Genomic DNA, 13,665 nt, shown 5'->3' with positions numbered 1-13,665 from the left:
ATGAGGATCACAGCACAAAGGCGAAGACATAGGAAGGGAAGCCCATTGCTGTGAGGTTACTAAGCTATTCCTAAAGGAATCAAATATCATTTGAACGTAGACTTGAATAAGTGTGCATCTTGTAAACTCTAAAACAAACACTAAAATATAAATAAATACTTGTGGCTAAAACACCAGTGTGAAGATAAAATAGATTACTAAAAGTTACTCATTTTGAAAATGAGGGAAAGGAACAAAAAATAATGGAATAAATAGGAAACAAAACAAAAGCTAGATGACAGCTTTACCCTGTATCATGTCAATAATCATGTTAAATGAAAACAATTTAAGCACAGTGTGACAGTTAATCTTGATTGTCAACTTGTCTGGGTTGAGAGATACCTAGGGGATGAATGAGGCACAATTTTTTTTGGGTTTGCTCTAGGGAGTCATGAAGGCATGACCTTGGGAACTGTATCTAGTTCATGGCCCATTTCTCTCTGGCCTTGTACCGCTGTGCTCTGGCACCATGAAGTAGCTCTGGTCCACTGCACCCTGCCACGGAGCCAGTGGACCATGGATGAACTCTTGGCAGCTGTAAGCCAAATAATCCTCTCCTCCTTTAAATTGCAGGTCTCAGGTGTGTTGCCCCAGGAATGAGAGAGTTAAGGAATCCACATACCTAGTAGAAGGCAGACTGTTAGACTAGATAAAAAAGCAACATCTAAATCTATGATGTCAATAAGAAACAATATATAAAATACATAAACAAAAGGAAGTTAAGAGAAAAAGAGATGGGAAAATAATGCACAAACATAAATGAATAGGAACCTGGTATGGCTGATTAGTATCAGATGAAATATATTTCAAAACAAAAAACAGAGATACAAAGGTAGATTTCATAACCAGGACAGGGTTAAGTAATCAAGAAGATTCAACAATTCTAAATGTGTTTGCATCTAATCACAAAGCTTGGAAATATATAAAGTAAGCACTGCTTGAACTGAAAAGAAAAATCCACAAGTCTATAATTATGGTTGGGCACCTCTTCGCTCCTTTCCAGCAGTTGAGGGAACCAATAAAATGATCAATAAGAACACAGAAGACCCTACCATCAGTATGAGCCAAATTACCCTTGTTGACATCTGTGGGATACCTCACTTACCATAAGCAGAACACACATTCTTTTCAAATACATATAGAACAATTACCAAGATAGTCCAAACTGTGTCATAAAATGAATGTTAATCAATTTAACATAATTGGAATTATACAAGTTATGGTCTTTTCCTACAAAGAAATTAAAATTAATTTAGAAATCAGTAACATAAAGGTGTCTTGAAAGTCATCATCAAAGATTTGGAAATCAAAGCACACACATCCAGATGACCCAGAGGTCAAGGAAGAATTCATGAGGGAAATGGAATCTACTTGATGTAGGTAAAACAATGCGCTGAAGAAAATTTGTGGTTTCAAATGTTTATACTTGAAAAAAACAGAAAAGTTTACTCAATTTGCTGGGCTTCTACCTTGACTCTAGAAAAAGAAAGGCAAATTAAACCTAAAACAAATAGGAAAATGGGAATAATCATGACAATAATGGTGCCAGTAATAAAAATCATCATGCTAAGTAAGATAAACTAGGAACTATTATATACTATATGGTTCTACTTATGTAAAATTCAATAAAGGGGGAAAAAGTATTCATCTAAAGTAGACAGGTGGACATCAAGCAGTGGAGGCTATGGGTACTGTCTCAAAAAAGAGGAATAAAGGGAAAAGAAATCTTTATCCCTGTTTGGGTTGACAATAAAGGAACCCTTAGTCATTTCCTCCTGGAAGGAACCTGCGTACTCCTCAACAGGGAGGCCACACCCAGGGCTGCTAGGGGGCAAAGGTCAAGAGCCCCCAGCCAAGAAGTTCAGGTCTGATTAGAACTTTTACTGACAAGGCTTATTATTTTTTTCCCTATATGTTCTCCCTCTTTAATTTCTTTGACTGTTTTGTGGCCTATGCATTTGCTACTGTTGGGAAGTAACCACCTTTTGGCAAAGCCATCACTGTAGGTACAAGTATTGCCAAAACATTTCTGCTATAGTTGACATGTGCCCTCCTTCCCAGATTCCTGTCTTGAAGTCTAGCTTCTGAGTGCCACTGGTATCTCAGAAGGTGACTTTATTTTGGAAACAGTCATTGCAGATGTACTGATTTAAGATGAGTTCAACTTAGGATTGTTTTATAGTTCAACGCTGCTATCTTTAAAAAAGGGAGAAGTTGAGCACGCACTCCCAGGGGCACACATGGCAATGGAGAAAGAGCATGGGGCATTGTTTGCCAAGGCATGCAACGATTGCCAGCAAACACTAGAAGTGAGGAGGCAGGCATGGAATAGATTCTCCTAATGCCCTCAGAAAAAACAATCCTGCTGACACCTTGACCTGGGACTTCCATCCTCCTGAACCGTGACATGATGAAGTTTTGCTGTTTAAATCACCCAGGCTGTGGTCCTTTGTCATGGCAGCTCGAGGAAAGAAACACAAGTTCCCACATGCCTCTCATCTCCTGAGTCAAAGTGACTGCCACTGCTCAGCCCAGAAGATGCATCCTGCACTCCTTTCTGCTTATTTTACCCAGAAAGAGACTTCAAGGGCTCTAAGAATGTCATTTCACAACTATGGTACAAGAAGAGCACATGGATGTAGAATAAAAATATTCTAAACTTATTTTCTTACTGAAGCCCCATTACTCTGCCTTTCAAAGACAATGAATCATGGGACCAGTCTCCACAGGGGGTGTAAGGAACCAGAACAGAGTTTGAGTAACAGCAGAGTCAGGAAAATTAACAACTAAAACCACATATTGCAAAGAGCCAGGAGGGAGTCCTTCCCTGTCCCTTGCGTGTTTCCTTCCAGGGCACCCTTCCTGAAAAGCAGTACAGCCCTCAGTTCCAGTGGTAAGGTTGGTGGGAAAACACCAGCTCCCACTGTTTACTTGTGAGTCTGAGCACAGATTTAAGGACCTTATATACCTCAGAATCACACTACCAGCAAGGTTATCCCAAACCTCCCCTCTGCTCTTTAAACGGTGAACAGATGAGCACCAACAGGCACAGCTAAGGAAAGGGAGCTTCTTACCTCCATGCTGGTGTTGAAGGCTCTAGTAACTTTTGCTTTGATGGTTATAACTTGCCCAACTCTAGTAAAAAAATAAATAAGTAAAATAAAACTCAGCATTCTCAGCACATTGCATGTCACAGTAAAGATGCACTTAAATGCATGCGCCACAAGGCAGTACCACTGCTGATCCTCTTCCTTTCTCACCCAGAGGCACAATTCCCAACAGCACAGCTTAAAGGAGGAGAGGTTTATTTGGAGTCATGTTTCAGTCCATGAGCAATGGGCTCCAAAAAAGGAGCAGCGTGGCAGGGGCTGGCAAAGGTGAAGCGGCTCACCTCATTGTGACTAGGAAGCAGAGGACAAGGGAAGGAGTGGGGGAGCGAGATGTGCTTTCCCAGATCACACCTTCAGTGACCACCTGTCCTGACTGGCCCCAACACGACACTAACTGTAGTCACACTATCTAATCACCTTCCCCAGGCCCTGCCTCCGAGAGCTTGTGGCTTTGGGGCGACATCCAGATATAAACCCCAGCACTGATAATATGCATGCATGGAAAACTCAGGTTAATGATAACAGAAAAGACAGGGCTTAAGGACAAATTCTGGTCCCTGTAAGTCACTTAAGACCTTAACCGGAAGAAACGGGACTCTGCAAAGGCTGCATGCAAGGGAACTCCAAATTTGCAACAGATACTCTGAGCTTATAGCAGCTCTTTTCCCAAAGGAACTTCAGACAACACACAGGCAAGCCTATACAACTGACACTTATTTTTAAATGTTAGCGAGTAAATAAATGGATAAGCCAACATATAAGCAAGCAAGCCAGCTAGCCCATCATCCTTGCTAGTTTACATCCAGGCCTGTAAACCTGCTGCTAAATGACCCATTCGCTCCTCACTTTTGAGTTTTGGCCCTTTGTCTCTTCTGACCCCGTCACCTAAGCAGAAGTCAAGAGTGTGCCAATAGAAGCCACCTCACTCGTTCTCCCTTAACGTCCAAGTCTCACTGTCGTTTGCAGTGTTTTGCTTCAGGGAAAGAGAGAGAGATCCTCTCAAAACCCCATCTCCTTCCTTCCCTGCATCCTTGGCCCTGGCCCTGCCCGTCATCCTGCCTTTGTCCACCCCGCTGCCCTTAGGCAACCTCTCTCCTCACCCCACCTCCACCCTCCTCTGACTCTTCCTCAGTCTTTGAAAATATTCAAGGCTTCTCCTTCTAGAGACCTTTCCCTTAAATTGATTCTATTTCGAGATTTTTTTTTCTCTTGTTCATATTCAAGAGAAAGGAATCACTGGTTTTTCAAACCCCTACATTTACCAAATATTCACTGAGTTAGGATCAGCCCTGGGACTGGGCTCAGGTGTAAGGTACAGTGACAGTCCTGACAAGGCTGGGGACCTCGAGGAGGCCAGTGTTTGAGACACTGGTATGTAAATGGAGAAAGTCTAATGGAGTATAAAAGAATTATCGACAGTTCATTAACAATAAAACCCCCATCCATTGTTGAACTAAGTGCTCCTTCTCTGTGCGGCATGTTAGCTAGCGAAAGTGGCTGTCCTTTGTCAATGCAGTGCATAAACCAAATGCTGGGCCAAATGCTGCATATCGTGTCTAACAATGCGTCATTCATCAAGCAGGCATCCTGCCGGGCAGGCATCATCACCTGCTGCACTCATACCTGGAAATGGTCCTAAGGGGCAAGACAGCAGCAACCGGCTAGAGTCCAAACCCTGGTGTATCTGGCTCCAAAGCCCAACAACACTCCCTTCCTCAGCCTCAGAGCGAAGTACAGGTGGGGCTGGTCCGGTCGTGTGCTCCCAGGTGAGTCACCTAGGTTCCCCTGAGGAATGGCCTTACCTGATCAGGCTTTGCGCAGGCCCTGCTACTGTATGCCCCACACCTGTCAAAGTCTAGGCCTTGAGTCAGAAGAAGGAAGGGAAGAGCTTCATACATCCACACAAGTGTGCATTTAAGTGACGAATTCCTGTGTTGCAGATATGAGCAAATCTATAGCACAATTGCATTGGTTGTTAGCCTTGTTTTACTAGTGTAGAAAGTGATACAACCCACTAACACCCCCCACAGACAGGAAGTGGTCAGTGTCCAGTAAAACGACATGCCTTTCTCCTTTGAGGCAGAAATAATATTTTAGGACTCTATCCCAAAAATACACAGACAAAAATTATGAACTGTATCAGCCCACGCCTGCTATAGAAGTATTATCTGTAACAGCAAAAATGATGTAAATACTCATTGACCAGGTAATGCTCATTACGAAACCAAGGCATCTGTCTCCACAACTTTCCCATCACTGACACCCACAAATTAAAGGAGGAGAGGTTGATTTGGGCTCCTGGTTACACTCCCCGCTTGGCTGGCTCCAAGGCAGGAGTGGCGCAGCAGAGAGGCCTGGTGGAGGAGACTGCTCAGGTCATGGTGGTCGGGATGCAGAGCGAAAAGAAGCACCAGGGAGGAGACACAGCCCAGGGCCACTCTAACCAGGCCTGCTGCCTCACAGCACACTGGGCTACTGAACTTGCCACAGGGTGAATCTACCCGCCAACAAGGACAACACCCAAGATCAAGTCAGCTTCCAAATGCATGAGTTTAGGGCATCATTCGCTACCCCTACCTACATGAGAGTTTCTGAATGCATGAAAGTTTTGGGGGTCATTTTGACCTAACCCATAACAGCATCTACATGGTGTAATACTGTGTAGCTATGAAAAATGATGAGTACCTCTGTGTATTGCTGGGGACTGATCTTCCAGATGCTAAGTGAAAAAAGCGATATGGAGAATAGCATATACAGTGTTGAAATTAGTTTTAAAAGAGTGTAAATACATATAAATATTTTCTTACATTTTAAACATAAATGGACAAGTCATAAAACAAATAAAATATTGCTTATAGGGAGAGGGAGGGGCCTAGATAGAAGCTAGGTAGAAGCTAAAATTCCCAGGATTAAATGTACCTGTTTTCCACATCTGAGCCTTGTACCTGTATGTGTTTTACATTTTAAGACAAACTACATTTGAGGTGAAAAGGCACCTAAAAAGGAGCAAATAACCTTAACAAGAGTGGAGTTAGTAATTTAATCATGTGGAAGAGGATTATATCAATTGACTTCCAAAAACAGTGATTATGGTTATATTATGTTTTCTAAAAAAGCCCCAATATTTTATACCATACTATCCTCTCTACTGTTATATATTTTTTATATTTCAAGGGGATTAATGTCAATGTGTTTTTTACTGTACTTTAAAATCTAGACTTCAATACAGATTTTTGAGTGAGCTTTCTTTTTTTTTTCTTTTGGTTTTTTTTTTCAAGTACCAGAAATCAAACTCATGACCTTGCACTTGCCAGGTAGGAGCTGTGCTGCTGAGCTAAATCCCCAGCCCCAGATTTTTAATTTAAACATTCACCATTTATTATCCCTTGTAGGTCTGAAATATTTACCTTGAAATTTTTTACACTAAGAATTAGTAAGGCTATCTCACAAGCAGAATGTTTTCTATAATTTACTCTCTCTGTGCAGACCAGTCAGTGTTTACCCATAAGTTAATGGTGAAATTCACTATTGTAGAGCGACTTACTATATTTACTGATACTTCAGTAGGGAAAGGAGCCCTCAGGGATGGGACCACTGAAAGTTTGTGATGCCTGCCCCATGACTCGTCCAATCTGAGTTACTTTTCAATGAAGTAGACCCAATCTACATTTACAGTACTGTCTAAGAGTGGGCCCTGTGGTTCTATTTTGACAAATTTAGATTGCTTCAAATGTTATTTATTTTATTAACAAACAGATCACTGACCCCAAACAAACAGGTGCCACACAGCCATCGCAAATGAACCAAGAGGCCCGAGAGAGGAGAGCCACTTACCTTGCTGTCTCCTCAAACTGAATGTCGTCCACTGAGGCTGTGACACAGGGAACCCCCGCATGCCTCTCAGCTGCAAGAAAGAGCAAAACCGAGCTGTGTTAGCGTATGTCAGCATCAGGGAGAGGAATGCAATTTTAAGTTGATTGATCTAATTTCTAGCCCCTGTGCCTACTCTTCTTTGGGGTCCTGAATTTCAGTACCTATAAAATCTGGTAACTGTAAATGGGAATTTCAGCAAGTGGGGGCTGGCTTTAATATTTTGGCAGGTCTCTCCCTTTGTTTTAAAAACTCAGCTTCAAAGGTGAATCCACTGTCTCCCATCACGTGTGGCAGAGTACATTTAGGCTACTGTAAACAGTACAGGGAGATGGGAGAGGCTGAGATCATGTTCCATATACAAGGGAACTTCTCCAGCACCAGAGAAAGAGCTGGGCACATAGGAGCTATTTATTCACATCCACTGATTATTACTAAACTGACACTGTGTTTGCGGGCATGCAGCAGGGTGAAGAGGGGTCAGAGGGGCCCTAGCAATTTCCATGGTCTGTATTCTGCAGCCCCTCTGCCTGGAAGACTTTTGTTTGATTGCTGGTCTTGTTTTATATAAATAACAAGAGTTCACACTATTTGCTTCAGCTAGATTTTTTTCTTTTTGAGAAACGGTTAAAATCCAAACCAATTACATTGGCCTTTAAAGAACTGTGAACCTCATTTTAACACTGGAGACTTCACTCCTGGTGCCATGTTATAAAAAAGCGAGCAAATTCTCCTGAATTTTTATTCCTGTGTGTAGTGGATTGCTACAGCTGTAGCACATATCAGCTAAGAGTGCCAGGTAAACAGAGGCAACTATTTAACACATTCTTCCCTATGGTATAGTTTTGGAGGAAAATGGACATCCTGACTTTACTAGTTGGAAGCAACTGGTCTCCAAACACGCATGTAACCTGATCTGAGTTACCTCACAGAAGTCTGTGTGAAGCAGTGGGGTAAGGTGGGCTCCCTGCTGTGAAACTCAGGGCAGGAGGGAATAGGGAAATGTCGAATTCTGCAGGGCGCAAGGTGGCTCCCGTGAATTCAGTGTATCAAATGTGTGTTAAATTCTGGCTGATTTCTAGACACCAAGCTGAATCAGTTCCACTTTTACCTTTTTAGAGATTCAGCCTTAGTCAGTATTTTTGTTGCTGTTGGTTGTTTTTTTTTTTTTTTTTTTTGCAGCTCCTTTTGGAGTTTAAGTTTTCCACATACCTACTGAACCTTTCAAACCTACGCTGTGAAGCACTGACTGAAGAGCACCTAACGAACATTATTCCAGTTATTGAAGATGAGGGAAAGGGGTATTGAGGTTCCTAAACTGCTCTTGCTAACAAAATGTTATCATGTACAGCAACATAAACTGCCAATTTTGAATGACTGAAGTGATAATTAAAATGCAGTAGCCGATGGAAGGTTAAATTTTTATTGCATCTATTGGGCATCTACTCCCTCTGTGTAGAACTATAACATCAGCTTGCAGAAAGGACCAAGAAGAAATGGATACCACACATGAAGCATTTCTTATTGGCCAGGCACAGAGCTAAGCATTTATGCATGTCAATCACATGAAGTTCATGAATGGGGACATACAGGCTTAGAAAGATTAACTACATTATTCCAATAGTGGCTTCGACTGCAGAACTCATAGAAACTCAGAAATGAGTATGGTAGACCAGTGAGAGAATGTTCCAAAAGAAGCACTTCATTAAATAGGGGCCTCAGTGGCCACAGCTTACACTACTGAATTTTGCAGAGGGGGAGGAGAAGAGAAAAGAAAAGAACAAGATGGATGACCAACAAAGGGTGCAGAGCTTTTGCATCAGAATTGGTGTGATTTCTTCTTTTTATAAGAACATCCATAAGATGATACAAACTCAACAGGACCATCTTACTCTGGTTCTTGATTTCCATTGGCATTCACAAAGTATTTCAATAAAAGCACAAAAACTCTTGAGCTGTTTCTTATCTCCTGGGGAAACTTGAAAGCAGTGATTGTAATGCATGGGTGAGATGATCACTGATAAAAATAGTGATCACCTTCAAGTGGCATTGATTGATGTGCAGAAGGTGATGGAAATGTAAAAGGGCGTGACCCTGTGGTCCTCGAGTCTGGGGGAAGAATCAGGGGCTAAGCGCATGTTTAACACCAAAGTAAATGCGTCCTGAGTGTGTAACTGAGGAACCAGAGCTAAGGGGCCATAGAAGGCACATGCATGGGTGCTGGTTGAGCTGAGAGCTCAAGGATGGCAGGAGGACACGGGTGTGGGGCCAGTGGAGAGAAACATGCTGAGCAAAGGCAGCCGTGACCTCGAGGGCTCTGACGAAGGTCCCTGGGCTAAAACGGAGAAAATGAGAAGGAAAGGGAGTGTGTGAGGCCAGGGACAGGCTGTGGGCTGTGCCTTGAAGCTCTGAGCTGCCAGTTTCTGTGATCAGTGTGGTGCTAAAGGTACTGGTCACCATCTTTCCAGTGTTTCTGATGTGGCCAGCGGTGACTTTAGTCATTGTTCTCCTACAGAGTGGGGTTTTCCTCTGGCTTCTGTCTAGATTTCCCTGAAGCTCAATTTGACTATGAGGTGCCCACATGTAGTATTTTTGCACTAATCTTGCTTAGAGTCTTCTTGAATCTGTATTTGCACATCTTTTCACCATATTCTGGAAAATTTCAGCTGTAATTTTTAAAAATAGAAATTATTTCCTTATAATTTTGCTTTCCTTCTTGGAACTCTACATGTTATGCTTTCAATCTGTGCCTGTGGAGCCTCTTGAATCAGACAGAAGGGGCTTTAGAAGGTGACTGGGTCTTGGGGAGTGCAGCTGATTTGATGTTAGGATGGGAGGCCTGGTCAGAGGGGTCGGTCACTGGGTTCCCCATGCTCTCCCTGGCTCTTCCGTTCTCTCTCTGCTTCCTGGCTGCCAAGATGTGAGCAGCTTCCTCTGCCTGGCCCTTCCTCCCTGCCCTCCTGCCTTGGAGTCAGGTAAACGAGCAAGGGCTGAACCTTCTCAAACTGTGAACCAAAATCAACCTCTTTTTTTATTTGTGTGTCACATACTTTGTCTTAGCAATGAAGAAAGCGACTAAGGCATTACATATATGTAAAACTTTTATTTATTTCCCCCCATATCTACCATACTTTGCTCATTTAAAATTATTTTAAAGGGGCTGGGGATTTAGCTCAATGGCAAAAGCGCCTGCCTGGCAAGTGCAAGGTCGTGAGTTCGGTTCCCGGTACAGGAGAAAAACCAAGGAAAAAAAAAAGACTCAAATCCATTCAGTTAGGAATGAAAAGGATGAAAAAAAAAAAAAAAAAAAAAAGGTACTAAAATTATTTTAAGATTAGATAGTTTCCGCTGATCTATTTTTACATTTATGAACTCTTTTCTCAGGACTCATCATTCTGAAGTTAAGCCCACCCAGTGGATCTTTAAATTTCAAATACTGTATAAGTTACTACATTTCATTTTTAATAGTTTCTCTTTCTTGTCTGAGGTTTACTCCCTTTTCATTCCCTATGGTCATATTTTCCATGGCATCTTCATCACAGCTACTTCAAAATCCTTGAAGCTTAATTCCAGCATCAAGATTGGTTTCCATGAAGATTGGATCATGATTCCCTGTTTCTTTGTGTGTCTAATAATATTGGATTATATCCTAGCCATTGTGCGTAATCCATTATAGAAACTGTGGATTCTAGTGTCATCCTCTGTCTTTGTTACTTTTTTTTAATCACTGAGACACAATACCTAACACCCACAACTCTTGGGGAGGAGAGGTTTATTTGGGTGCATGTTTCAGTCCATGGTCAGCCAGCTCCCAAGAAGCATCAGCATGGCAGAGGGGCATGGTGAGGGAGAAACTGCTCACCTCATGGTGGGAAGGAAGCAGAGGGAAGGGAGGAGTCAAGGGAGGAAACAGATACTTCCAGGCCATTTCCCCCATGATATGCCTCTTCCAACCAGGGCCCACTTCATAACAGCAAGTCAGCTACAAGCCCCCAGAATATGATTACCTCACCAAAGCCCCACCTATGAGTGCATGAAGGTTTAGGGGACAGCTAGATATAAACCATAACATCATCTGAAAAGGTAGTTAATTTGACTAAAACTATAAGACTATCTCCTTCGAGGTGGGGCATACATCTCAGTTCTTCTGGCCTTTTTGAGGAGGCTTGGAGTCTTTCTTATGCAGACCAGTTGAAGGCTGACTAGAAACCTGGTCAAATATTATAGATAGATTTTGGGGCTTTGCTCTCTGGATCTCTTTCTTCTGGAAATGTCCACTTCATATTCTACTAGATCTGGTTCTCTCAAACCTTATCCTTTGGCTCTTCAAACTAGCATGGCTATTATTTCTCACTAGAAATTTCTCTGGGAGAAAATTGGATCTTTCGAGTTTACAGTCATTAAATCACAACAATAACATACAAAAACTTCACAAAAAAGCAACAACAAAACAGGAAAAGTCAAATGCACAAACACAGTGGCATTTTCCAGGGACTAGTAAGATTGGGAAGGTAACAGAATTGACCATAGAAGCAGATTTGGGAAGTGAGCCATTCTCTATGAAACCAATAACTTGCAAAAGTGTAAACTACTGCAACTTCTCTCAGTGCACTTTTGTTACCGTTGAAAATCATCTAGGTTGACCTCAGTCTGTAATTATTTTAATGAAAGAACACAGGAAACCCTAGGACGTATCTGAGTAGAACACCATAGAAAGAGTGTCATTTTGCAGAAATTTAGTCAGTGTAAGCTGTGTCACAGTGATAGCATATGTATGCAAGGGGAATGGAAAATAAGGTGAATGTTTAAATTTACTATAGCAAAAGACACATTACCACGAATCCCCCTAAAACTCTCCCCCTTGCTTTAATCCAGTTATCATTCATTTCTTGCCACTTTGTGAAGCAGTTCTAGTAGTCCTCTTTCCTGAGTGTCTTTATGAGATGTGACAAAAATACAGTGAATGGTGCTGCCCGGCGCCATCCAACGGAAAGGCAGGTGTGTGAAAACACGATGCTGTGTCCTCATGCACCTTATACACCAGGTCTGGCACCTGTGACTTCTGGCTCTTCCCCAAAGGCAACATGAACAGGAAAGGGGAATGTTTTGAACTGATTCAGGTCACTGAGGGAGCCAGGATGGTGCAAGTAAAGATACTCAGGAAAGAGGACTCCAGAGCTGCAGAACGTGGCAATGACAGGGGACGAGTGTGCTCCAGGCAAGGGGGAGGATTTTGAGGGGATTCATAGCAAAGCATCTTCTTGTGTAATTTTTTTTTTCTTTGAGTAAATGTATTTTCTGATCACACCCCTACTCCAGGGACAATGACCTAGATGGGTGGTTTGGGAGGGTTTAGTCTTAGGAACCTTAGTTCCACGAAATAAGTGCGGAGCCCTGGAGGCTCCTATGTCCCTAGGTTCCGGACACCTACATCAGCATTAACCAGGTGCAAATTCCTAAAGATTTAACTCTTCACAAAGAAGCGCGCCCTTTGGGTTACCGGTCATCCCTGCCCTTGCTCCTCCACGACGCTCCCCTCCCTCTTCTCTTCTGTCCCATCCCACGCCCAGACACCTGACTCCAGGGCCCCACACCTGTCCCAGGTCCCGCACACCTGTCCCCCGGTTCCCCTACGCCCGCCCCCGGCACCCCTCCTACCTGCCAGGCAAGCCGTGGCGTCCACCCACTTGAGCAGCTGCCCCGCGCTGAGCTCGCCGCGGGCGTCCGCGTGCGCGGGCTGGATGGCTTGGGTCATGCACACCTCGCCGGGCTCCATGGCCGCGGACGCCGGGACAGACCCCGGACAGCGGGACAGCCGGACAGCGGGACAGAGGACAGGGGACTGCGGGCACGGCGCCACTCGCCGGCTGCGGGCGGGAGCTCACAGGGCGCGTCGCGGTGTCGCTGGGCCGGGGTCGGGAGGGGACGGTCGGGGGCAGCCCTTGCCTCTCCGGAGCCGGCGCCGGCGTCTCTGAGTCTGGGAGGGAACGCGACAGGGACGGCCACACGTGCCCGGGTCAGGGAGCCGGCGATGGAAGTGCCCGCCTTCGAAACTCGTCCGCGTGTGCTTGGCTTTGTTTTTAAACCGTTGTTTGCTTGTTTACTTGTTTTCCCAGCTGCCCCCTGTCACCTCGGGCACCTGTCCAAGCCCCAGTTCAAAATCCACCTCGGCCTCAGCGGGAGGCTCCAAAGATCACCGTTGTGAAATCGCTCCCAGCTCCAAACAGGTCAGAGAAGGTGGCACAGGGGGAGGAGAGGCCAGGCTGAGGGCCTCAGAGCCACCCCCGCAGGGGGCAATAGTGGCTGAGTCTGGTGGAGGGCCTGAGCTTGCAAACTGTCACCTCTGGTCAAGCACACAAGTCCCAGGACAAGCTCTTTGCGATGGGACAAACCTGGGACATTAGATAAGAGCTCCTACTGGGCAGGAGCGGCGTTACCATGCAGGGCTGCAGCCTTTGACTTTAGAAAGCATGTCTTATCAGGAAAAGGTGACCTCAGCAGAGCCTGAGGCCTGCTAGATTTGGGGTGTGTTGGTGTTGCTGCAGGCTGCTGGGTGCTGATGACAGAGGTGGATGCCAGAGAGGTGGGCAGCAGGCTGGCGGGCAGCACGGGCACACGACCCAGTGTCTGGACGTGCACAGGGCAT

General features: G+C 44.3%; 1 protein-coding gene across 1 annotated transcript in view; it reads right to left on the bottom strand.

The window, feature by feature from the left end:
• Acot12 (acyl-CoA thioesterase 12) overlaps positions 1 to 13,092 on the bottom strand; it is a 43,314-nt gene extending 30,222 nt beyond the window's left edge. Inside the window, exons 1-3 of the mRNA XM_005382310.2 lie at positions 12,678 to 13,092; positions 6,984 to 7,053; positions 3,114 to 3,174 (exon numbers count right to left, since the gene is read on the bottom strand). Coding sequence (XP_005382367.1) covers positions 3,114 to 3,174; positions 6,984 to 7,053; positions 12,678 to 12,795 — 249 coding nt within the window. The 5' untranslated portion in view covers positions 12,796 to 13,092. The remainder of the gene's footprint in view (positions 1 to 3,113; positions 3,175 to 6,983; positions 7,054 to 12,677) is intronic.
• Between the last annotated feature and the right edge of the window lie 573 nt (positions 13,093 to 13,665).

The sequence above is a fragment of the Chinchilla lanigera genome, unplaced genomic scaffold (assembly GCF_000276665.1).
Source record: "Chinchilla lanigera isolate Chin_1 unplaced genomic scaffold, ChiLan1.0 scaffold00017, whole genome shotgun sequence".
In the NCBI taxonomy this organism is placed as follows: domain Eukaryota; kingdom Metazoa; phylum Chordata; class Mammalia; order Rodentia; family Chinchillidae; genus Chinchilla; species Chinchilla lanigera.
The sequence above is the reverse complement of the archived record's forward strand: the minus strand, read 5'-3'. Positions and strand labels throughout refer to the sequence as shown.